We start from the raw sequence: 27,781 nt of genomic DNA on the forward strand, positions 1-27,781 counted from the left end.
AGTTTCCAAGGACAGCCTTGGCATTCCCCTTCTTAGATGGTAACATGATTACATGCAATGAACTTTCAAAGCCTGCCTTCCCCTATCTGCCCTTCATCTCAGATGCCTCACAACCATCTCAGATGTAATTCCAAAAACAATCTCTCAAGCGTCCTTTATCATCCTAATTCTTTATTTCTGCTGGCACAGAAAGACTGTTAAAACCTTAAGTTGCCTCTTTTTAGGGCTCAACATCCTGTCAAAACCTCAACAGTTCTGCAACACTACAGAGCATATTCAAACTTTCTTATCATTTAACCTTTCCACCGTAAAGGAAGAGGTACTTCTATACTCTTACTCCCTGCAACACACATTAAAAGAAATATGAGCCCTAAATCAAGTGTAATATCAGTAGGTCAGTTGAAAAATCCAAGTTTCTTGAACTGCTGCTTCCGCTGCAGACAGTTGGCCACATTCCCACACATATGAGCTACATGCCTTGTCAAAAATGCCCACACAGCCTACAGTACTTGCTTAACGTTCCCTCACTGTTTTCTTAACATCCCCACACTGAGTGTGTGTTTACTGCTGCCTTACTGCTACTGGATCTAATGAGAAAATTTTTCTACTAAAATAAAATAAATATTTTATAAGAAGTCATCTATATATTAGTTAGAAATTTGTCAATCATACCTAAAGAGCCCTTAACTGTTGAGCTAAGACAGCTCTTTAACGTATTCTTTATGGAAATATTTCCTATTTTTATTTTAAAATGCACAACATATTGCAAACACATCTCATAATACCATGAGCAAAATTTCAGCTTAGCACTGTTTCAGACGGAATCACCACCAACCAAAACATCAAGAGTCATCTGTAAACTATGTATGTTTAATATTTTCCTTCAAACCAGTGATGGACTAGAAACAGGGACTGCTGAAGTACCTCAAGGACATACCTTCACTGGAATGAGAGGACATAGCCTTAAACTGTACCAGATGTTTAGGCTGGACATTAGGAAAATTTCTTTACAGAAAGGGTTATTAGATATTGAAATAGGCTGCCTCTGGAGGTGGTGGAGCCACTGTCCCTGGAAGTGTTCAAGGGAAGACTGGACACGACACTCGGTGCCATGGTCTGGTTGACACGGTGGTGTTCGGTGCACAAGTTGGACTCCATCTCACAGGTCTTTTTCAACATAATTGATCCTGTGATACCCCATTCTAAGGGCTTTCATCACATAGTCTGACACAGGTCAATTTGGTCTGACACTCCTTTCACCCTCCATGCTCCATCAATATCCATCTGAGCATCATGTCTCTTCTTTCAGCAGGTACTCTGATGCTTTTCCCTGTCTATAGTTTGTACTTGGAATTTAATCCACAGAATATTCTGAGTTGGAAGGGACCCACAAGGATCACTGAGTCCAGCTCTCTAGTGAATGGCTCATATGGAGTTCAAACCCACAACTTTGATGTTATTACGAAGCCTTCTTCCAGGCCCTTTCCCTTATGATGTTTCATTTCTCTGCCATCCAAGGGAACTTGAACGAACTTGGGAAGTGGCCCCATGTGAATCTCATGAAGTTCAACAAGTCTAAGTACAAGGTCCTTCACCGGGGTTGGGTCAATCCCAGATATGAGAAGAACTTACTGAGAGCATTCCTGCCAAGAAGGACTTGGGGATTCTCATGAATGAAAAGCTGGGTACGACCCAGCAATGTGTGCTTGCAGCCCAGAAAGCCAAACATGTCCTGAGCTACATCCAAAAAAGGATGTTGGCAGCAGGTCAAGGGATACGATTCTGCCCCTCTACTCCACTTTCATAAGACCCAACCTGAAGTACTGCATCCAGCTCTGGGACTCCCAGCATATGAAGGACATCAACCTGCCAGAGCAAGTCCAGAGGAGGCAGTGAAGATGATCAGGGGGCTGGAGCACCTCTGCTATGAGGAAAGGCTAGAGTGTTAGGGTTGTTCAAACAGGAGAATAGAAGGCTGTAGGAAGACCTTAGAGTGCCTTCCAGTACTAAAACGGGGCTTATAAAAAAGAGGGAAAGTGATTTTTACACAATCAGACAGTGATAGAGCAAAGGACAGCAGTTTTAAACTAGAAGAGGAGAAATTTAACTTAGATATTAGGAACAAATTCTTTACTGTGAGGGTGGTGAGGCACTGGCACAGGTTGCTCAAAGGAGTTGTGGATGCCATATTCCTGGAGGTCTTCAAGGCCAAGCTGGACAAGGCTCTGAGCAGCCTGATCTAGTTGGTGGCATCCCTGCCCTTGGCAGGAGGAGGGGGGAGGTTGGAATTAGATGATCTTTAAAGTCTCTTCCAACCCAAATCATTCTGTGATACTGTGATTAATACTTAACCCCCCCATTCCAGCCAGAAGGAAAGGGGATAAAAAGGAAAAGAAGCAGAGAAACCTGAATAATTTACTTTCAGGAAATATTGTCTTTAAACTGGCAATATGGCAAAATTAAGACTGCTTCCGTATATTCTCTTCCCTTCTGCTACTGACTCTCAGTCACCACACCACATAACCGCCAACTGAGAGTACAATTTGGAATTATGCCTCTGGCTTTTTTCAGAATATTTTATACCATTTAATGATTCTTCCTCCTCCTCATACATAATGAAAAAATAAATGAGTTTGCATTACAGAAGTTCCGTTTTCACCTCCTAAGCTCTCTGGGTCCAGTATATTGTTTGTGTTGAAACAAGTAAAAAAATTTTACCCCTGCCTCAATCAGATTATTTCCAGGACACTCATTTTGGTCAAAAAACCCCTCTCACTAAGAATATCTCCTCCAGCCTAAAAAAGAGTGGGATGAAACAATAACACTGTTTTATGCTCTATGTTGCACCATTTAGCAGAAGTATATTTATCTGTTGATAGGTAAAAACAAGATATTTTTGAACTCCACTGAAAACAAAAGAAAAACATTTCCAGAATGAGGGGTTTTTTCCACCTGAAAACAAACTGTTTAATGTTCTCTAGCAAAAACCACATATAGGGATTTTTTTTTAAACTATCCTCCAATATATAATGTTGTTTGTTCATGACAGGAAGTTTTAATATACTGAATGATAAGTACAGTCACATGAACATTTTTAAATTCTCTTTCATACATTCCTTTTCAATTAAGACTTCCACGAAAAAGGGTGCACATACACATGTTTAAATTTAACATTTTAAATGGTGGATTCCACATCTGCAAAACAGATTTTGCAAAACTGATTTTGTAAAGTTCTTATATTTGCCAAGAGCAACTCAAAGCAACTTAGAAAAGGAGGGGAATGTTCCTTTGGAAAGGTAATGTGGATATTTTTGTGACCACTGAGAAGTTAAATGACCCATAATAAACAAGTAATTTAATTACTGAGGTTCAAGGGTGTTTGGGGGTGGTTTTTTTCCCCCAAAACAGTTTTTCTCTTTTTTGTCCCTTTTTAATGTTTTTATGATGTTATTACTAAGTTAGAATTTCTAATAAAATTAATTATTGGCAGTGCTGCTGCATGACACAAATTATTATAGGTATGTAGCTGCATTTCCTAGCCTGCAAGCACAGAAAATTTCTTTTAAGTTGTGAATCAGCAAGACATTGCCCTAATAGAATCTGCTGAAATTCAAGAAGTGAACCAATTCAATCTTTAAGACCTGTCAAATTCCTAAGCTTCTCCGTCTGTTCCATCTCCTCTGTTTCTACTGGACTGCAAAACTCTATTGCACAACATTGAATGTTACTGGCATTTAATATAGGATACATATTTTAAGTCTATTCTTAATAGTTAAGTCTCTTCTTATCACTTGAAACACAAAAGAAGCAACTGAGCATGTTATTGCTAAAAGTACAGATCAGGCTTAATGTTGTACATCCAGTAACCACATTATAATGTTTACCTTTCTAATGTATTATAATGTCTACCTTTGTAATATAAGGTTGTCCAAAAAGGCTTCCTTGGAAAGCTATAACATACTTCAAAGATGTTATACAAATACTGCGGCAGTGAAATTCATCTTCCTAGTACAAGGCTCAAAGTCATCTCATCAGTGATAGAAAACACATTTTTTAAAGTGTTAAATTAAGCCTCTTTATAAAAAAGGCAACTGATGTTAGAGTAAGATTTTTTTTAATTCTTTTTTTATCACATAAAACAACCTTATTGTCAGCAAGAAAAGTTCCATTATTGTATTCTTTTTGCCCTCTTTCAGCAGAACTAAGTTACAGTCTTCTTCTGTTGAGCACATGGGACGCAATGAAGGTTGAATCACCTGCCAGATACGGAAAAAATTTGTACACACAAACAGATGGAGAAATCCAGAGAAACTTTCCATACTTGTTTGGCAGAAAACTTCTAAATAAGCTACCTACTTCCAGCATCTGAAGAGAGTTAAAATAATTTGAACCAGAATACAAGAAAAGTCACATCCAACACATGTAAAATCATAACTATGGAAGGAATTGCCAAAAATATTTACACAACTTAATTTACAACAATTCTTCAGCTTTTCTGTTACTTACATAAAACCTAAATATAAAAAAAACCCCAGAAACTTTACCAGATAAAACATTTAACAGAGTAAAAAAACATGTATGTGATACACAGTGAACAAGTTAAGCAATTATGAAACCATATTTTTCCAAATATTCAAATAAAACTGGTAGCCTTTTTCAATAGGAGAAATTACCATCATTTGCATGTACAAGTACAGCTGCATTATAATTACTATTTGGGGGGGGGGCAAGCAGCCAACTCAAAATTAAAACGACACATAAGCATGTCTGAGAGAGTGTGGCAGGATGGCCCACCCTGACAAGCCTAGAATCCGACTAGAGAATGCACACAAGGCAAGCCATCATGCAAGTTCTGCTGCTGGCACCCGGGTGCTGTTTTGGTGTTGAATTATGCTAAAGCCAGCCTGGTTCACCAACCTTCAAACACACATCCTGATTTTTGAAGCAGGATTTGACCAACAAGCTAGTTGCTGGCCTGTAAATCTGACTACCAGTCCATTACTTTATAACTATAAAAGGCCAGTCCAACTTTCATACGGCAGATTCCTCCACATACTTTCTTGAAGGGTGGAACTTCTCCCATGAAGCAGGGACACCTCTTCATGGATACTCCCCAGGGGTTAAGAGAGAGATCTGCTCACTACCTCATAGGGTGAGTTATATCAACCTCTACTTAATGACTGTTTCTTTTGCTAGCTTTGATACAATTGCTTTAATATAATTGCTTTGATACAGTACATTATACTACTTTATGTTATATTACACCCTGCTAGTAGGTTTTTAGGTTTTACATGCTGTAGTAAATGATTATAATTAAGAACTTTCATCTGTTCACTCATCTGTTCATTTGTGATAATAAATAATTCACTTCATATAAACATATCCGATTTGCCGCAATTAAAACCTGCGGGACAAAGTGATTTAATCACAACTCAACAGTTCCCTAAATTTAAACGGTTGACACAGTCCAAGGCTAAGATGGGATTCAGCCGCACCTTAACTCGTCTCCAAGAAGGAGTTTAGAAAGCAAGGGAGTCTTTTCTGCACCTCATGACTCAATAACTCGGAGTCTTTGACTTCTTTAATAACTTTGTCTAAGCCTTCCACTCCCACCCGTGATGGAGAGCACGGTGAGCAGACATTCTGTATTACTAAGCAACAATCCCACTGCTGGCCAATATACGAAACACTTGAGGAAAACGAAACTAAAAAATGAGACAGAGAACTAAATGAGTATTAGCTGGACTAAGAAACCAGAACTAATGGAGGTAAAGGAGAAGAGTAGAGATGGACAGAGAGAGATTAAGGAGAATAAAAGCAAAGAACAGAATATAAATTATAATGTCACGCCAGATTTGGCATCACTGCTTTCAAGTCAGCTGTGCAGCATATCCACGAGAGAAAAACAGTAGCAGCAAATACTAGTGAGTTATGACATACAATCACCTCTAAATGAGGAACTGGCCAACAGATGCATTCAGATACAAAGGGTTACCCACCAATATGACCTCTATGACCCGTCTGAGGTTACACTGTAAAGACACAGTAGAATACTTGCCAACAGAACCTCTAACTTATGACAGAAAGAGTCTGTTTTTAATGAAATGCAAAGCTCACAAGCTTTCCAGACTGAATAATTTTTGTGTTTTCCCAGATTAAACTCTGGTGAGGCTACCCATACAAAAAGGTACTCTCTAAAAAGGTAAAAAATTTAAGAGTAGGAAGAATTATTGCCTAGAAACAGGACAGTAAATAACATAATACAAGTCTTATAAATTTTTTTAATTAGCAAATTCCATACATAAAGTTATATTGTATTTGCATATGAATTACATATCTATTTCAGCTATACCCTTCTATGTGCCTGTCCAAAGTGATGAAAAAAATACTCTTCTGCACCGAATTTTTTTTTAAGTATATTTTTACTTCCTCCAAAACCTGAAAATTCTCCCAAAATATCTTCAGACCAGCTCATAAAAATGACCAACTCCAAAATTCCATCCTCCTCAAAGACTGCAGCAGACATACTTTCCACATCGCATTGGCAGAGAGAAGGAATGACAAGATATAACACAGAAAAAACCCCAATTCTATATTTCAAATGTTGACATTTATCAACTATCAACAACAGCTGTTAAGTCAAAGCACAAGAAAGAGCATCCAGTCACACGAATGGAATATTTTGGAATGGATCATAAAAGAAACTCCCAAGATTCTGCTCTAGACATTTTTTCGTCCTTGTGAATTCCCAATGTAGTACACATCACAAAGCAAAATTCAGATAAATACCCTGCTATCTACAGTCTCTCATTCAAAGATTCTGAATGCTTTAATTCAAAACATTAAGTTTCACCTGGGACCTAACAATTTTCGAGACTCTGTTCCCTTTCTAAAAATTCTAAGATATCAGCTTGATCTGCTTGGAATGTAAATGGTATCCTGGAAGACAGTAAAAAGTATTGATACACAATTCACACACAGAAAGGTGGAAGATCCCAAAGAAAGTAAATGACAGAAATTTTTTTATAAAAACAAAAGAACAATATTACTGTATGTCCACTCCATTAACAGATATAAGTTCCAATCCAGTTAATAATAATGAGCAGAATTTTCCTTACATCAAAACCTCACCAAATCAAACCAACAGCTTCAAGAGCTAAAAGAAAAAAAATACATAATAGGGAAATGATGTTATTGAGAGGACATATTTTTGAGAGGAGACCTGAGCACTATCTTAAATATCTCAAATTCTATCGAAGACGAATTGGAAAGCAAATCACTGAGGTATTTAAAACAAAACAAAACAAACAAACAAACAAAAAAAGCAACACACAAACATGCTCCAGAGCACTGTTTAGATTCCCAAAAAAGTGATACAGAAAAAGGCCTCTTCAGACTAAGAAAATGGTCTCCAAATTAAAGGCATATACTGTACTGAAAGCAGCAGCTGCAGGGATTATAAGTTAAGAAAATATAATTTGTTTAGGAGTTCCAGTCTCTGTTGTTGTGATAGCTTCTTCCTTGAAGAATTTTTTCACAAGTTTAATTTAAAGTAATATTAATGGATTCGGTTTATTTGACAAAATCCCTTTCATAGGTCAATGTAAAGGCAAAATCTGAACGTGACAATCACACCTGAGTTCCTATAAGCCCTTAGTATTTCCCTAAATATTATTGTCCTTTCGTATTTCCCTGAAATACCGAATATATTTGATTGCATGCGTAAGTAATAAGCATTTGGGCAGCTAAACTGCACTAAGAGAAAAAAAGCTTGCTGGTTTTGAATGACTTCCTCACTGACACTGACAGCTTTGTTTCTTGTTGATGATGTCTTCACATACAAATCTGACTGAAGAAAACAGTTGTTTTCCTTTGCATCAGTCATTAGGATGGAAATCTTTGGTGTCTGCATCAAGGTGTGTAATTTCTTCAGTTCAAATCAGCCAAATATCTAAAAGCAAGTCTTCAGAAAACCAGCCACAGAGCAGGTTGGAGAACCATCCCCTTAAAATCTTTTCATCCAATGAGTAACAGATTCAGTGATTTTAATGAAGTATACTGAGCTCTGTAAATAGTCAATATTCTTTTGAATTAACAATAATGCAAAGTCTATGTCAATGCTGTGCTATTTAAAAACCTGAGCACTGCTATTTCCCTGAGACTATGTAGCACTTTACATACAAAAAGTCCTTCATTTATTATTCCAGCAATCTATAACTTCAATATTATTATTTCTACACAGAACATTAGATAAATTACAGATGTTACGTGATTCACTTCTAAAAGTTGTGACAGTATGAGTAGATACAATTTTGTGTCATTTTCCAAGTGGGGCAAGAAGGTAATGAACTGAGATCTCATCTCCCACTTAGAAAAGATAAGAGTGGGATGTAATCAACCTCCCCAGGGGGTACATCTGATTAAGATCAAAGGGGAAGACTTCCGGTAAAGAACATCTTGACAGTTCAAGTTACTGTCACCTGCATGAATTGAAATTACTCAAGAGCAGTCTTGCATGATACCGCAAAAGAAGGAGAGGTTAATCACTAGGAAAACAGGATGCTTTCTAAAAAGCTGATTAGTCATGGCTATAAAATAGTTTAGGCCCACTTGGAACTCAAGTTTTTCTTCACTCCGTTAAATAACTTAAATTGGAACTAACATTCAGGAGAACTTTCCATTACACTGGTGAAAAATCATCTGAAATTAAAGCAGTCAAGCAGTCCAAAGCTCTCTGAAGCAACACCTCAGCTTATCCTACATGCATGACAATTAGTTTTAACTGGTTCTGCTGACATCTTAGATCTCACTCACAGCCACTTTTTGCAGGTCCATTAGCAATGAACTGCAATCTAGCAGAGGTAAGTAACAAAAGGGAGAAAATTTTAAGTCTTAAATGTATTTTTATTTTTGAAGTTACAGAACCTATTCTAAATAATGCAAAGTTTGACTCAGCTCCACAGATTAACATGCTCTTTGGACTACAGAAAATTTTAAAAGTGAGTTTTACTTTGTTTTACTTTACTTTTGCATGAAGTATCACTTATAGCATGTTGTAGTACAATCTCTATAAAAACTTAATTACCTACTTATAGAGACCAAGACGAACTGCAGTCTTGCAGTAAATGCAAATTGAGGTATTAATATTTTCTGGAATATACACCAAAATATAAGGCACTTCCCTCATCCTCACCAAAATTCAGAAACGAAGAGAACATCTCTTGTAGAAAAGAAATATGGTTCTTAGCCTCAGGACTCCAAAACATGATACAGTCCCACATCTGTCTGGACAAACACACAGAGCATCATTTTTTCATATATTCATCACCATGGTCTGCTCACATCATAATGCAGCTGCTACTGAAGAAGCCTCTCTACTCCTTTCTGACTTTTCTGTAAGGTTAAAAGTCTAAAGCAAAATATTAGTGGACAAAATAGTATTAAATTTTATGATTTCTGAAGATGAAAAACTAAGGGACTTATGCTCCCTTATCAACTACATTCTCCACATGGAGGAAAATGTTATTTTTTTGTTGGACTTAAAAGATTCAAAAGCAGCAAGGGCAGGACATAAACAACAAAGAAAATACTTTTAACAATCTTTTTTTCATTTTAAATAAAAAAACACAAGAGAAGTTACTTGTTTCATGGCTCAATTCAGTTCAAAAATCAAATAGCTCTAGAGTCTAAATATGTTACTTTTACTGCTCTAATCTTCCTTAGCATAAAGCCCTGAAATTTCTTTCTATTCAGAAACTCACCTTTTAGTTCACTGCACAGCCTGCTGCTACCTGAGCAACCTGATCTGAGTTGGCTTTTCACTAGTCAGGGAACTGAAACAGATGACCTCCAGATGTCCTCTTTAACCTAAATTATTCTGTGACTCCAGAAAACTTGAAAGGGTACTCTACAATGCACTTAGAGCACATGAATATTTCTGGCAGGGACTCACATTTCTTATATCTAAAATTCTATGAACCAACAAAAGTCTGCTCAAAAGACAGTAAGAATGGAACTACGTCCAAAATCACAACAAAGACATACAAATGGCATCAACGTCACTGACTTTCAGAGCTATTGGGAGATGGATACTGGAAAAACAGCAGAAGCATCAGCTGGCAACTTATGTCCGCTGTCCTACATGTCTTAACAAGATGTGTCTTACATCTCCAGTCCCTACTGCACTCATGAGTAGTTAAAAAATACCCATTGACACACCACAACAATCAAATTTTCACTTGCCGCCAAAAGTGCTCCTACACAGGTCAATCAAGTAGTAGGAAAATTCTCAACTACTTCTTTTTTCCCCCAGCTAGAATTCGTGGATGCTTCCTCAACAATTCAGCTATTTTTTAAGCAAGTGCAAATGCCCAGCTCTACTTTTCCTTCTTACCTGGGGACTCAGCAAAATTTGTAATTCTTATTTTCTTAGAATCACAGAATATCTCAGGTTGGAAGGGAGCCATCAGGATCACTGCTCTTTGCAGATCTACATAAAACTAAACCACGTGACTAAGAGCCTCATTCAGGTGCTCCTTGAACTCTGCCAGGCTTGATGCTGGGACCAATTCCCTAGGGAGCCTCTTCCAGCAATCAACCACCTTCTGAGTGAGGAACCTTTTCCTAATGTTCAGCCTGCTTCCACTGATGCAGCTTCATTCCATTTCCTCATGTCCTGTCGCTGGTCTCCAGAGAGAGATCACCACCTCCTCTTCCACTATCTCCCATGAGGAAGGTGTATCGTATTATGAGGTCCCCCTTCAGCCTTCCTTTCTTCAGGCTGAACAAGCCAAGTGACTTCAGCCTCTTCTCATTAATGTTGCCCTCAAGACTTTTCTCCATTTTGGTCCCCCTTCTTCAGATACACTCTAACAATTCGATGTCCTTCTTACACTGTGGTGCCCAAAACTGCACACAGGAGGTGAGGCTGCTGCACAGCAGAGTGGGACAATTTCTTAAAAATTAAGCCATTTCTAAAACACAGTTTTTAATTTTATATACTTTTATGTTGAAATCTTGAACCAAAGGAGCCTTCAGTAACAGATGCAAACAGGCCAGACTGGCGGTCTGCGCCTGGATTTGGCTCCTTAAACAATTTCGTGCCTCTTGGCACCTTCAATTTTGTGGAAAGATAACTCAGCTTTTAGAGGCGCAAGAGATGTCAAAATCTCCTCTTGCACATACCTATGACCAGTTGTTTAGACCCAAAAGCTACTGCTGATTTTAGACAGCCCAGGATGGAAATTCCTAAGCTGCTATGCAGTTCCTATGACTAAAAAAGATGAACCATCTTGACTGAAAGCATGTAATCTCCCTTCTAAATGAGAGAAAAAAAATATTGTTGCATCACATCTGCTCTTTGCATATAAACAACATGAAAACCTTCATATTTACTAAAGTCACTGCATTTATACACACACCAGATATAAGTGCACACTACTGTGAAGGAACTACAAATTCTTAATTTATGATCCATCACCACTGAGTGATCCCCTACCTTTTCCTGTGTTCCTCTTATATCGACTAACAGAATGAGCTTCCCCTACTTCTCGTATCATAAACTTATAAGCTGACAAAAATTCTCAAGCTACCATTAAAAAAACCCCAAACCCTGATCTAGTCTTGGAATCAATATATGAGACTAGGGGCAAATCCTCAAAATAACATTGGAAGATCAAAGGATAATGTTTAAATAAATGAGGAAAAAGAACTGGCACAATTTAGTGTGCTTTCCTCCCCCATTTTCTCTGCATTGCAGGAAGTTTCCTTTTTGATTTAAATTTTTAATTCCTAAGATAATCTACCTGAAACTGTGTGTACCCTTTAAAAGTGAATTTATGCAGTAAAAATGTCAGTTGTAACAGCCCTCAAATGTAAGCTCTTACAATTGACTGCATATCTTATTCCAACAACTAACATTTCAATCAAGAAAAACTTCAGAAAAATATTAATGTAAACGCACATGGTTTATAAAGACAAAAATAGCTTTACTAACCCTTTTGTAAACATACAGCTTTCAGCAAGGGCCAGTACAGTCATTACTCAAACTCTTCTTAACCAGGTCTGCTCATTTGCTGTGCTCTCTTAATCAGCTCTGCACTGCATATGTATCTATAAATAGATAAGTTAGTCTAGGAGAAGCCATCCTCATGTATCAGTAATGGACTTCACACCTTTACACATGTCAAGACAAAAAGCAAACTACTATGCCAGTGCAGTGCGAATTACTATACACATCTGAGATAACAGCATTTTTTTGATGAAGGCACTCTTGTATTACAAACAAGTCTCCAGAGACAATTTTTCCAAAGACTGAAAGTTTTGCCTAATTGGGGGAGATTTTAAAAAGATTGACAGAACTTTAACCCTACAGAACCACAATGCTCCCTCTTCCTGCAAAATACCATGCTGCTGCACCAAAGGATGAGTACTCAGATGGTCCAGAGATAGGAAAAAGAAAAAGCTCACCAGAACTTAATATAATTGACTCAATAATTCCTAAGCCTCATTGTTGGAAACAGTTGAATTGCTATCGCTGAAATAAAAAATAAAACATCAACTTTTGAGCATAGATAAAGTGGATATACAAATCCCCCTAGGTAATTTGATCTTCATAAATGCCAATTCTGCTTTATTTTTACCTCATGCAACTCTTGAGAATAAGTTTTTGGATAATCCACATGGCATTTCAACAGAAGTACTTAAACAGTAACAGAGGATATAAAACACTGGTTAAACCCGGTTTGTGTGGAAACAAAAAGTATCATATTTTACACAGGTAAACATTGAGATGGAGACATAAAACCTTTAACTGACAGAGTAGTTAAAAAACAATTTAAAAACTACTTTATTTTGGGATCAGGTACCACACTATTAGTTCCTTACTCTTGATGTTCACTTGTGTGCATGCACACGAACATCAGGTTTCTTTGAATCCATAACATTTTGTACTTCCTGTACCTCTAACTTTCCCACTACTCTGAATTTTATAAATGTTTTACTAGTCACATACATTCGATATTTAGTTCTAAATAGTATTATCTGCAACAGTTGAGACTGCCCTAAGCTAATTTCCGATTCACAAATAGTCGTGAGAAGGAAAAAAAGCTTGTAAGGCTCACTGCCTTAAAGTCTTCCTGTATGATGGCACTGAATGTGCATGGAATACTTTTAAGTTATATTCCACATAATTATATACATTTCCAAAGAAAGTATGTGGATCTTCCACATCTCTACCACTTTTGGAAACATCACAATATCTTCTACTGTTCCAACAACTTACACTCTTGAAACTGGTAAGACTCTGAGTATTTCAGCTTTCACTTCAAAGAACCAAAAACTTGAAATATTATGCAAGTTACAACTAAAGGCTCGGGAACAAGGAAGCAAATTAGCAACCTGTTAAATATTTAATTCATTTGTTTTTTGAATAAATGGATGTTATTTTATATCTACTTGAAGATCTATTTAGAATTGTCTAAGAAGTTATCGTCTGGCTGTTTCACTGCTAAATCATTCATCTGAATGTAACCTGATGAAGAGGCTCTTTAAACCAGGCCACTGTCTTTCTACCAAAGCCAATGAGGAACATTCACAATATTCATTCTATCAACCCTGTTAAAAGGGTGCTAACCTTCAGCAGAAGGTTAGACAAAAAAAAGAAGGGAGCTTGCATGTGGAACAGCCACTTTAAAACTACATGGACTGTTCCCCAAAATATCCAAATCTATAATGCTATAATTTTTCGTGTACTGTGCTCAGGAGACTATTAATGTCATCTAGATCCTTTTAAACATGGATATTGGGTTAAAAACTAAGGCACTGTAGAGTCACTGTGACAGTTGTTACTCAATGGTTAAGCTTCATGTAAATAAATGTGAGCTATGTAAAATATAATCCTCCATCTACCAGGGAAAGTTTTTAGAGCAAACAAGTCTAGCCATGGAGTGCATAGGCAAATTCTGGTTCTCTGAGGCAGTCTCACTGCATGAAGGAACTGGAAACATATACTCCATTTAAATGGCAATTTTGATTTAATGGTCCAAGAAGACAGCTATATAGATATATTTTTACATAGGCACAGTACTCACTCAGTATTCTTGAAAAATTTACAAAAAATATTACAAAGGTAAAGCGGTTTATGCTGTGAATAAACAAATACTGGGATGGCACATCAACTTACAGACAGTAAATCTGTTTTCAGAATTATTATTCCTTGGATGAAAAAATAGGCTTTTTTTTAGAAAAAGCACACCATGAAAAGAGTTCTAGAGCTAAATTTTATCTCAAACCAGATCTGTTTGAAGTTAAATTATTTGCTAGGTTTTATATTAAACATGCTGATAGGATAATTAATTTTTAAAGCTTAAGTGCATACCACCAAAAAAGGGAAGGTACCTTTTTCTTCTCTGAACCTCCTCAGTACCTGTTATTCTGCTACGTATTTAATTCACTGTGAATCACACAACAGAAGGGAGCTAAAAATGAGCATAAATAAATTATTTATTTTGAAGGGAGGAATGTATATGGTCTAGTAAGTTTATGATGACAAAAGAAGACCTGCATCTTATCTCACCAAAAGTTCAGCCTCAGGAGACTGAAATGTTCGCCAGCATGTTCTAAATCACACAGACACCAATGAATGCAGATCTTAATTGTAGAGATTAGCTGAGCAGAAGTTTCCACTACCATTAATGAGCTAAACTGAAGACTATCGATCAGATGTTTTCTGTCCTAGCAAACTGAAGGTTTCACAAATCACAGGTCTGGAAACATTTCAAGGAGAAGAAAGGTTTCCAAAATCAAATTAATCCCTCTCAAGAGAAATGCATTTAATATAAAGCTTTATTAGCAAATACTTGAATAATAATATTAGCTCAAAAAATTACCATTACTGTCATAAAAGGACTGTAAAACGATCCACTGGGAAATAATTCAGAGACAGCAAGGGGGGGGAGAGGGAAATCAACTAAAAAGTCAGTGAGGAATTGGTTGATAAAACTGTGAAGATAGACTGATTCTGAAGAAAAATCACACAACTAAAAAAGAAAAGAAATCTTAATTAATGTGCTACAATAATGACAACTTGATCCATATCCTACCTGCAGGTCCACATGGACAGTTCTGCCATCCTCAGAAGGACTATGTACGGACTTCTTCCTATCCTCAAAAACTGAGTAACTTACAGCTCAATCCCAAACCCTTATCTACAAGCAGCTATGTGATATGTACAGTTTGATCAGAGTTTTTATCACTGAGATATCTACATGCCTATTCCAATCTCAGTCTTATTAAATGGTGCTTTCTGAGTTCACTGTTTTGCCTGATGATTGAAACAGAAATTACATCGACAATTTCTGTGTGAAAGCTACAAATGGTAAAGAATTTACTTCCTCAGTAATCAGTCACATAATACTTCTGTTGACAAAGAAATAATTTCTCTCTCCTATTCAAACCTTGCTAACTTTCAATTACTGGATCAAGTTATGTCTTTAACAGTTTAAAGAAATTTGTGGACATTTTATCTCTGTTTTAGTATTTCTTTGCTATTGCCAAGTCTCTTAATATCCTATTCAATAAACCGAAACTTATTCAGCTTCTTGAATCTTCTCGAATTAGGTCAAGTTTCACGATACTTCTCTGATGTTTTTTGTTTTCAATGTCTTTTACCATTCTTTTTAGACTTTGGACACTGGAATTAGAGATAGAATTGCTAAAAAAAATGCTAACATCACTTTTTTTTCCAATGTCATTAGAAAAAGTTGATTCTTTGTGTGCATCTGGAATTTTAAAAGATGTGTATCTGCTTCTCCAAAGTTTTGTACTAAGAGCTTATATAAAATTAACCCTACATAACTTTCAGGAAATGGGTCTAGTATTGAAAATATTCTTCCCCATGTATGACTTCCTGTGCTGTTGTTTACACTCAGTTCACTAACCAACCTGCTTTCAGAATCAGTAACTAATATTTAGTGTTCAGGTCTTACTAGAAATAGATTAACACTTTCTCTGATAAAATCTGCTTTAATGAAAATAATTTATAAAAATATAGAAGTTTTGAGGCAATAGTTCAATCTTATGAAATTGCATTAGAGACATATTGTTTTGGTTACTTCAGATTATCAGTTTTAAGATCTCTTCCTATTAGCTAACCAAGCTGATAGATGACAAATCTCACATGTATTTACAAGACTAATCCTTTAAAAGTCACAAACAAAACTTATTGGAATTAACAGAAAAAATTTCAACAGATTTTGGAATGTAATTTACTGCTTATAACCTACTAATGGCTACTACACAAAAATTTCTAAAAGGTTTGATTAAATAAACGAGAGAAGCTTCTTTCACAAAAACCCATACAAAATTTCCATGATATTCTATTCCACTTGCGAAATGGGATTTATCAGCCTTAAACAGAATTTTCTGGACTGAAAGCTTTCCCAGGCTTCATCATCATCACCATCATCATCATCATCCAGTGAAACCACGCACTTTTGAAAAGACTACCAAGTGAGAAATACAACTTCAGGCTGTTACAATTAGTTTTATGAAAAATAAAAAACACTAGACATGCCTCCTTAAAAAAGTAACTTATCAGAGTGCTTTTAACTGAAGCATAAACTTATATAACATGAGGACCCTGATAAGAGGAACAATTTTCTATTTCACTACTCAAGCAATGAAATTACCTGCAATTCTGAATGTTAAAAATCACAAAGCAAATATTTTCACAGAGTTTTGATCTACAGGGTATTAACTATCATTAGTCATAACTGTGTAGCTTTAATATGGAATCAGATTTGAACATTAATCATGTCAATTTAATTTTATTTTCTTAGATAGAATACATATTTTATCTTTGTAAGCAAATGTGCCAAAATAAATTCTTGTCTACCCTATTTCACTTTCTCACATCAAACAAAACCATTTTAGTTTACTAAGTCTATTGTACTTCCCATTATTACTAGAATAATCAGAGAATTCTAGTCATTGAAATAAGATGCATATCTTATGAGAAAATAGTCCTTTAAATTGAGTTATAAGTTAAAATTAGCAGTGAATATTTGAGAAGGAAGGATTTCATCTTCATACAATAAAAGATGTAATAGATTCTTCATGGGAGAAGACAACAGAGGAAATTGCCAGTGAAAGATACTTATGGAACAAAGTCACCACGATGGAAGAATTTGCTCAACAACCTGTATATGGTCCAAAACCACTGGAAGTTTCCATCAGTTTTAAAATGGCAAATTCCTGCCTTCTTCCCTATCTGATACCAAGTTGAGCTGATGGAAATATTAAAACTTGCAGTCTCCCATCATTTCTGTTCTGCCAGAACATCTCATCTCATTCACTCAGTCAAAGTGAGCTAAGATCAGAAGAGATGTAATAGTAACGTTTTTCCCATCTGTCTCGTTTTGACAGAAAGGTGTTATGAAACAAGCCACAGGGAAAGTTTATCCATGTAACCCAGATAGTGCACAATACAGGTGAGAAGTGAAATATAATGTGCTCTGGGACAAAAGAAGCAAATACATGCACTGAAACTTCTACCTTCCCATGACAAGGTAAGAACATTGCTATTGCCTAGCAAAAGCCTTTGAAAAGACTGTCCCTTCTTGCTTCACTCACTCTACTGTTCTAAAAGCAGCAAACTGTTCAGAAAGAACTAAAGTACTGTGAATATTTAAATTCTGTGCTTGCCAGATAGACCAACCAATTTTTTTAATGTGTATTTTCATCTGACATACAAAAATACTTTCAAGTTTCTTGCCGTAACAAAAAACTTCACCTTGGTATGACTAAAAATAAACCACTGAACACTGTATTCTTTTATGCTCTAAATTAATTCTGAAAATTTGCCTAAACCATAATATTGTACTGGGAATAAAAGTATCTCAAAAATCTTGAAGAAACATTTTCAAACTTCAGAATTTCATCTTCGCATGGAATATTTCACATTAAGTGAATATGTATGTGTATGCACACCTATACATGTATGTGCTTGAAACAACTTAGTGAGAGTTATTTTCTTCCTAGAATGGAAGTCCAAGTCATACTACTCCTCTGACAAATTCAGTTGTTTCACCATAATGTTATTTGGATTCCCTATCCTATAAAGCAGTATGATGCAACTAGATGTAATTCAGGGTGACCCTTTTGGTGAGTAATTGCTTTCGACTCCAAAGCAGATCCTACACTCTATAGCATGCAGGTTGTTTTAAGATGTAAATCTAGAAACAGAACAAAATCTAGAAACTGCATAAAAGACTTTGCAATTAAACAAAGACCTTTAAACGGTCCCCCAGATGAAGGTAAAACATTAGTAATTATTCTCAAGTATGTTTTTTCCAACCAGCCTTCAAATCTGTGAAGGCAGATGCAGTGCTGAAGCCTAGGTTCTAACACAAGTTCATACAAACATCTTGGTGGTAGCTTTGGCACTGCTATCTTACTATTCTCAGCAGTTTTCAAAGCTGCAGACTGACCAGTGGTAACTGTTTTTATTATACATAAAATGTTTCAAACACTGAAGGCGTTAGGACTAGGAATACTTATTCAAAAGCCTTCTTCAGTGTTGCAGTTTGCTGCTTTTAAACAAAACAAAGACAGTATACATAACAAGCTTTATCATCATATTTCTTCAAGTACATAATTCACAAAAAATCTCTAAATTCTACATAACAGCAAGACAATATAACCACACTTACACTAAACCACACGAGTCCAGATCCTGCTCTCGCCTATGTTTTCATATGCACAGTATTACTGATATGTAAAACCATTCAAGGAAAGTAAAATCATAGTTCTCCAGTTGTCAAGCAAGCTGTTCAGGCCTTAACAGAGTTCAACAAACTCGAGGGCTATATTCACTTGAAGTGCAATCAGGTTAGGCTGAGCAGTTGTTAATCTGGAGTGAGCAGACAGTATGTAACCTGAAGATTAGATTCTATAAATCCAGGAGAAATGCCATACAATTCCAGCTTCACAGTCAGCGGAGCTGTCCTTCACAGTGCACAGCCAAGCAGGCTGGAGATACCATATCTCATGCTCTCCTGAGAACATACTACCACGGAAAAAAAAAAAATCGAAGGAGCAAGCAGGTGACCTATAGCAGGTGACATGGCTCTTAAGCTTATGGCGCAGAGGCTTCATCAATTAAATGAAAATAGAATCATCTGGGCTGAAGGAAGCTTCGCAGTTCAAGATGAGCTGAACAGCATCATCATCCATGTAAGAGTAACTGACTGTTCCATGGACAGTAAAACTGATTCCTGGCCATCTTCAGCAGTACTATTCCAGACCTTGCTCAAACATCTTTTCTGTCAAGCTATCAAGCTTTTATGCCGTTCTGGGCTTAATAAAACCTAGAAAACAGTGGTCATAATGGAGAACTCACATACTGATAGCTGCCACCTACAGAGATTGAAACAAGACAGCAAATGGGAGGGACACGAGACAGCAGGTATTCTAGATCCCAGCCTGGTTAATAGGATGGATTTAGTTAACGTATAAAAATTGAAGGGTAGCTAAGACAAAAGTAATCATAAAATAGCAGTGTTCCCTAAGACATATCAAATCTCAAAAGCCCCAAGTAGTGTCTAGGACATAACAGATGTTCTAAAGGAGAGAAAAATCAACTAAACAGCAATGCTTGCAAATAGCAGACCTAAGTTATGCAAACTACTTGTCCTTCATTAACTGTATTTTGCATGCTTGAAACTACAAATCATATTTGCAAATTTAATTAAGCTTATTGTCATCCATCTCATTAAAAAGGTAGCAAAGCTAACATTGTGAAATAGTTTATAATTTTAAACCTGAATAAAAGGATTTTAAGAATGCGTTCACTTTTCCTTTCTGAACACTCTCTATGGTCATCACTTACTCTACTTCACGCCACAAGTGGCAGAAATATCTTTAATTAAGACACAAAGAATATTTACTAAGCAACAGTAAATGATTAAAAGAGAAGTTAAGGTCCATATTCCATAGAGCAGAACAACTTCATGTTTTAAACATGTATTTGACAAAAGACTAAGAATTAAATTTTACCTTAAATGCAAAATTATACTTCTGATGTTCTGAAGCTCCTTCACTGAAATAACTCCATCTATTTAATTAGAGATAGGTCTACATTGAAGTTGTCCCTAAATAACTTATTACAGAGGTCACTTGGTGATGGCAGTAAATATTCTCTAAGATACCTTTTAAAGAGTATTTTTATTTTAACTTACTAGAGGGTGAGAGAGAGAAAAGACTTGTGAGAGGAATTCTTTACAGTAAACCAGCTGTTAAGCAACCACAACCCTAGCTGCAATGACAAATCACAAAGTTCATGACTGCTAAATTTCGAGTTTGGCTGCAATTCTGCTTCTAAAGGGAAAAAATATATGAGAGTAAGGACACAGAACACCTGTTCCTGGAACATTTAATATCACTGACCTCTCTTGCTTATTCATACAGCACTACCTATCACATTTGTGATAAGAAAACATCCAAATAACAAAAACAACATTATCCGTTTCCTCTTCCTTCTTTGTTTTAACATAGAAGTCAACTGATATTTTGGAATGATATAAACACAGAGCTAGTTGTGTCTTTAAACAGGGTACTTTTATAGGTCACTCTGCTAAGGTGTATTTCCAGAGAGAAAAATAATTTTTAAAGTCTTTCCCATTTCCAAAATTTTCTTCCACTTTTAAGCAATGCATTAATGTTGGCATTTCTGTTACAATCACCTTTAATGCAGTTCTGTAAATTTACTCAACATACTGCTGATAAACATAAAGATCCTTGCCTTAATAAGTGTATGTTCCAAATAAGCCTGAATAATATGGTAAAGGAATTATAAGAAAACCAAAGATAATGTTGATCATACACTGTATCTGAACTTTATCTGGAATAGCAAGGAGTACATGCAATTAAAAGGGACTGATCATTCAGGAATAGTTGCGGAGTATTTAAAGTCTGGGCAATATACAGCCATAAATAAAAAGACAGCTTGTGCAAGAAAAAGTTTAAATCAAGTCAATACTGATACTGATGAAAGTTTTGCATGAATGTTTAAAAGTGAACAGTTGACATTAGTTATTTAGTTTCAAATTAATTAAAATTGAAATTAACATACCTGTAATGCAAACTTTTAAGGAATTACTGCAGTACACACCTGTAATGCAAACTTTTAAGGAATTACTGCAGTACACAATGGCATTTCTATGTTTGTCTTTTAATATAATTTTGTTCTAATCACTTGAAATGTTGTAAAGTTGGAGCACTGACAATATGAGAATTTTGAATTCTGAGAATATATGCATAAGCTTTAACCTAGTTAAAAAATACACTCAAACAACTACTTAGCTAAATTTCTAGGTTAGTGTTATTCATCCAAACACTTAATCACCAGACTACTTACTGAACTAACAAATTTCTTACTTCCTTCTGCAACTAAAACCTAATAAACTTCTAACGATCAGTAAAAGCCCAAAAAAATTATTATTCATCTCTAATTCCAGAATAGTCAAGCTATTTGTTTAAAAATAAGTCTTCAAAAAAACCCAAAACAAACAAACCCTGACTATAAGATGAAAAAAAGAAAATACAGTATTACATGTTTTAACAAACCGTCATCTGGAATATTTTCAAGGAAAATAAAGTGAAGGGAACTAGTGTGAGTTTGATGTGTTCACCAACAACCACATAAGTGGGCATGAACTTATACAAATTAACAAGAGCAGTTTTCAGACTGATTCTGTAACTGCCATGTTTAAGCTCTGGCTCATTTCAGTGTGCAAGCTGACCAGCTTCTGTTTCTTGCATATAGGAGTCTGAAGGAACTGTGCCTTTTCTTATGAAGTCTTTTCTGAGTTCAACACTATGTCCTTGAACAGTCATACAAAACACACTGAGACTCCCTGCTGGTAACCCATATATCTGCAGTCTGAAGTAACAAACGTACAAATAGCCTAATAACCACAAATTAGAACACATTATCATCAAAACCTGCTTCTAGGATTTTTTTAAGTGTATAGCAAGTTTGAATGCCATGAAAAAAATCACAAGAAACAGACCATCTCTCAAAATATTTCATCTACAACAGCAATTCTAGAGCCTTCATTTGAATTACTTTTTAGTTCAGGCTACTATTACAGCCTTAATCATCTGGAATCAAAAGAAACTGTCAAATATATATAAAGACTATCCCTAAGTGAGTATTTGAGTTTTAGCAGGTTAACATAAAAATATGTCTTTAAAATATTTTAAAAGAATTTATTTAAAACATTTATTTAAAATGCACTACTTCTGTTTGACACCACAAGACCACTTGCAAATTCTGCTTTCTAACTTCTTTGTGCATCATGAAAAATTGTGCTTTCAACATGCCACCCAGGAAATGCAATTTTCCTTCCTTAGTTTATTTTTTAACTGTATGCAGGTGACAACCATTCAACTAAAGAGACAGATAATACAAATGCTAGAGGAACCAGATAAAATACAGTCCACAACTTGCAAACAGTTCTAATATTCAGTTTATGAATGACTGTTTTCTCCAGAGGAGGTGCAAATGTTATCTAGAAGCACAGAACACACAGCTTACGGTTTAACAGTACATTAACATTCCTCATGTGCTCCCTGTGTCCTCTTCTCCTTCAGACTCAGACACTGCCATTCAGCGTGCCTCGAGGAGCATGATAGATGTGCTTCAACCATTATTTTCAGCACCTTCCAAACTCATAGATGAGAAACTGCATCTCTTTCCTGAGAGGGTGGAACAGGCTTCCTAGAGAGGTGGTCGATTGCCCTTAATGTAATTAATGCCCTTAATAACAGGCTTTAACTTCTGGACAGCCCTGAATTGGTCTGGCAGTTGGATAATGATTGTAGGTCCCTTCCCACTGGAACTATTCTTTTCATTTCTAGTTTACAGCTCGAGTCTTAAGAAGAATTACTGATTAAACTTTGGAGACCTTGGAGTTCTTCACAGATGGGATACTGTTTTTAACATTTAAGACCTGCATTGCAAATTGAGCAATCCAAATTGTTTCTTTTCACATGACATATCCGAATTCTGGAAAGACCTGTCACTAGCATGAAGCAAAATGCAATGGGTTTAAAATACTTTTCTTGTAATGTCAGCCATGTAGCGTCTCTGAAAATACAATTGTGCAGCCACTTATAGCAGTGGTTATCTGGATTTCACTCACTTAACCAGACCATTTCAATTGACAGCAATTCAAACATCAGGGATGTACTGAATCCATATTTGTACTATTAGTCAGGAACTTGCTTAAATGGGACAAAATTAGACAATTTTTATAATATCTTAATTTGTTCTTCATGATCTACAAACTATTCAACCTAATAAAGAAACTGTACTAATGTCTAACCATATTCAAAACATCAACAAACTGTTTAAAGTAGGAATTCTAGCTTTTTTCCATTACTATGGAAGTAATACCTTCGTGTCTACAAGCTGGAAAAAATATATAGTTGGCTTAGGTGTATTTTTACAACTTAACTTCTCCATAAAACACAATATATCATTTACTTAGTTTTTGTTTCTAGTATAGTCTTATCAGAAACTGAAATTTCCTAATAATTTCCTACTATCTAGGGAAAAAACACAAAATGTGCTATTTAAAGTAACTGATAATTGAAGTCTTCTGTTTAGAGTGCACTACACTACAGATACATTAGTGGAGAAATTCAATCCTTCCCCTCTCTGTCACTTTCAAGTAAAGGAGCTTGCATATTTGAAACATCAGTAAAAAATTATTAATGAACTTGCTACTAACAGCTGCAGTAACTTAATTAATGCAGTTGCCACAGTGACATTTTGCTGTTTGATTCTAACCACAAAGATCAAGGCTGAAGCCACAAAATAATTTCTAACAGTCTCTTTGACACTTTTCAAACAACATCCATTAAATATGCAATTACACTTAATGTGAAACTTGAATTCCACTTGAATTCCAATTTAAATACTCAATCTTCCTAGTAAATTCAGTTACACTGAATACAGTCACAGGAATTATTCTACTCCAAAGAAATACCGGGTATGTCCACAAATTTTTGTAAAAACAATTAATTAACAACTTTCATGAAAGATCATCAAAAGTAATTTTAAATTGCAGAACTAAAATAATACAGATAAAACACATTTATTACTTGAAGGCAAAAGAAATGTATTTGCTTCCAGATCTCACCTAACATTGTCCTGAGCACTTGCTTAAGATTAAAAAGAATGATATTTAAAGCAAGTTAGAGCACAGTAAAAAAAACACAAAAGCTAAACAAGCCTCTCAAAAAACACTGACAGACCTCAACACTTACCCATCATTAGAACATGTCAGAAATTCTTCCTTTATTTTTGGATGCCAACAGCCTGAATTGAGCATTGCTGTGTGACCCTATGGAAATAAACATAAAGAGGTCTTTGTAAGCTGTCTTACAAGGTTTTATAAATTTTACTCCAAATCCTTCAAATGGAATCACATGAAAGCTGAGGGACCTTCTCACTGACATCACAATGATTTGACAGATTTTATGTACTCTATCCAGCTCATCCATGCTTGTTTTCATTTCTGAATTAGAAAAACCCTGACATTCTTCTACTTGTATTTTTTCTTTCTGAAAATGGTATAGAATCATACTTCTTTTTTTCTTGGGAGAACTGTAATGCAGAGAAAGGATGAAAAAATAGGCATCAATATAGTGTCACAAATTTTTTCAAGCTACAGAAAAATAACAGGAATAACAATAACAACCAGGGTGACAGCATACGCATACTCCATGTAAATCTATAATAGCCAAAGATCTTGTTGGGGAAAATTTAGGAAACAGAATTCAAGAGTCAAGATAGATTTAACTTCAGGTGAACTTTTCATAAAATATTAAAGCTGCAAATTGACTAGTCAGTTCCGTTTCTTTAGGACTGAAAAAATGGAAGGTAAGGATTTTATGCAAAGTAAGCAATTGCCATTATGGTGACTATGAATATAACTACAGTACTGAACTATACATTGTCCAGTTGGCTTTACTTCTTTGAAGTAAAGGCACATGCTCATTGACTATGTTCAAAGAGAAATTTGGAAACTACTCCTACAGTGCTGGAATTACTTCAGTTTGTTTTAAGCACGAATGTGGAGAGAAATACTGAAAAGTTAATGAGGCATTATAACAAATATTTTAGCATTTTGACTGTTGGACCACAACACACCGGAATTCTAGACATTTACAAGAGAAAGAAAATGTGAATTGTTTTTAAGCAAACAAGAACTAAAGCAGATGTTATTATTTGATGGTTTTATATATGTATCACTAGCCAAAAGAAATAGTCATCTGACAAGAACAGCTTTAGGCAGAACACCATTTAGCCTAGTTATTTGGCAATATACTTTACAAGCAATAAATAAATCAACTTTATCATGAGTTTGAGCAGTAGATTTTATCATTCCTTTCTACACTTAAGCTATTTAGGAAACTGACCTGAATTTAAATCATCTAGGTAAACGGAACCCTTGTATCATAGTTTGTGGAAATACAAGGGCAAAGTGGTCAAAACACAATCGACTGTGGTTAAAGTACTTCAAAACTATGAATGAACCCTTCTCCATTTGCATTTTTAACCAGCACTGAAAATACACACGTTGTTGCTTATTAGTCTTACACTCAGGGCATGCAAGTAACAAAACAACCACCTACAACCCCTGCCTTGAAAGAGGTCTAGACTCAGCAAAAGAGAGTGGAGGGTACAAGAAAGCAAGAGTCTGAACCAGATCAACAGCCGGGTTTTTTCTTTGTTTTTTGGCTTTGTTGTGTCTTTTTGACGGTGGTTAGACAGGGCTATGGAGGAAGCGAACAATTTTCACAGGATACACTTTTAAATAGATTAATTTGTGGTAGCATCACAGAAACATTAGTTGGAAGGCACCTCTACAGTTCACCTGTGTCAACCTCCTGCTCAAAGACAGATTACAGTCACCATCAGATCAGGTCAGCTATAGCTTTGTCCAGCTGGATCTTATAAACCTCCATGGCTGAAGGTCCCACAGCTTCCAGCATGTACCAATATTTGAGACTATCACAGCCCAGAAACAGGGCAGGCTTCTGGCATTCAATTAATTCTTTACTTTACCTTTGTGTTTGTCATATCCACAATGTACTGGTCTCCTTTTATGCATTCCATTACTGGGAAGCCATCTCTGTCAAGAACTTTTGCCTGAGAGTTACCAGAGACAACGAGAATGACATCTCCTGTGCTGCTATACTGCAAAGATTTGATTTGGTGACTAAAAAGAAAAAAAAGAAACAAAACATTTCAGTTAACATTCCTGTAAACACTAAAACAAAACTGTCAATGGTGAGAAAACATATTGCAGAAATAGACCCACGTATGCTCCTATATCAAAAAGGTGGGGGCAAAAAATCTTATATTAATGGATTAAAGCTTTTTATTCCTCTGTCTGTGCACATGGGTCATGTTTCTTTCAACCACACAGCTCATCAAACACTAAAATATAATTTCTGGCAAATATATTTAAGAATGCTATTATAACTCCAGTCGAAAAATAGCATGTGTCAGATTTAACTATTCAGGGCTGAAATTAGTCATAGCCCAACATTCTTGAAACTTTTTCTATGTTCACGGTTTAAGTTTGATCAAACTCTAAGATAAATATACCATTACCACATGAAACATGACAGTAGGTAACAATCTGCCTAGTCTATGATGTCTTAGGTGACAGTGTTCTCACGTTCATCTTCCATTGATTGAGAAAACATGGGACAGAAATCATAGAATAATAATGAGATGACAAAATTAAACTGAAAGTGGAAAGTTTGATGAACAAGACACCCACTTCCAGCTTCATCATCTTCTCTCAGCATTCTACTGTACGAACAAAGTTCACAGCTCTTGCTGTATCTGAAGCAGATATCCCTTTGATCCCCTATACTCCATTACAAGGATAGAAAAGAATGCAAAGCAGTCTATCCACTTCACACCTGCCAGAATTTATATCCTGGCACATTAACAGAACATGCACCGTAACATTACTTTATATTAATGCTTCAGCTCTGCAGCTAGAATAATCTCAAGTGCAAGATTGGAATGCATTTGCCATCTAGATTTGGATTCCCATGGCATCCAAAGTGTCCTCAAAGAAATATCTCCCTTTTGGTTAAGAACATTACCAGCTGCATTCAAATCCTAGTAACTTTCAGGGAACTATTTTTTAACACTATTTCCCACCAGTAAAGTTAACACAGATGATCAACAAAACCAACTATGCAACTTGTAACTTTATAATTCAACATTTCAGATCTTATACAGTAATTATTTCATGACTGACTCAGCAGTAGCTATTATCTGTTAAATCTTTCCTCAAACCATGAATTACTACACAAAACACTTAAAACACTGTAATACTTGTTTTAAAAGTTCTGCACTGATCATAGTAATGTAAACTAAGCATAAGTTTCTTTTTCAAAAAATGTTTGGCAAAACTGATTACATTATAATTCAAAAGCCAAAAATTGCTTCAAGCACCCTATTATGTAATACTGACTGACAGCCAAATTGGATGGAGTATTGTAAACTCTGATTTTTAATAGAAAGAAGACACTCAAATCTGGGAATTTCCAAAACAGATCACAGGCAATGTCTGAAAAAGCACTCTGATCCTCAAGAGCAAAAATGAATACTTTCTCAGAAGAGGGGAAAGATGGCCAGCTACATTAAGCTCAGAGAAAGCACTGAAAGAAACTGAAAAGAAACCCA

General features: G+C 35.8%; 1 protein-coding gene across 2 annotated transcripts in view; it reads right to left on the bottom strand.

The window, feature by feature from the left end:
- WDR70 (WD repeat domain 70) overlaps positions 1 to 27,781 on the bottom strand; it is a 131,683-nt gene that overhangs the window by 60,270 nt on the left and 43,632 nt on the right. For both annotated transcript variants that reach the window (XM_027709133.1, XM_027709131.1), the window contains exons 8-9: positions 26,138 to 26,291; positions 24,334 to 24,410 (exon numbers count right to left, since the gene is read on the bottom strand). In XM_027709133.1, the coding sequence (XP_027564934.1) occupies positions 24,334 to 24,410; positions 26,138 to 26,291 (231 nt within the window). The remainder of the gene's footprint in view (positions 1 to 24,333; positions 24,411 to 26,137; positions 26,292 to 27,781) is intronic.

This window comes from Neopelma chrysocephalum, unplaced genomic scaffold (genome assembly GCF_003984885.1).
Source record: "Neopelma chrysocephalum unplaced genomic scaffold, ASM398488v2 Primary Assembly neopelma1_96688, whole genome shotgun sequence".
NCBI classification, from domain to species: domain Eukaryota; kingdom Metazoa; phylum Chordata; class Aves; order Passeriformes; family Pipridae; genus Neopelma; species Neopelma chrysocephalum.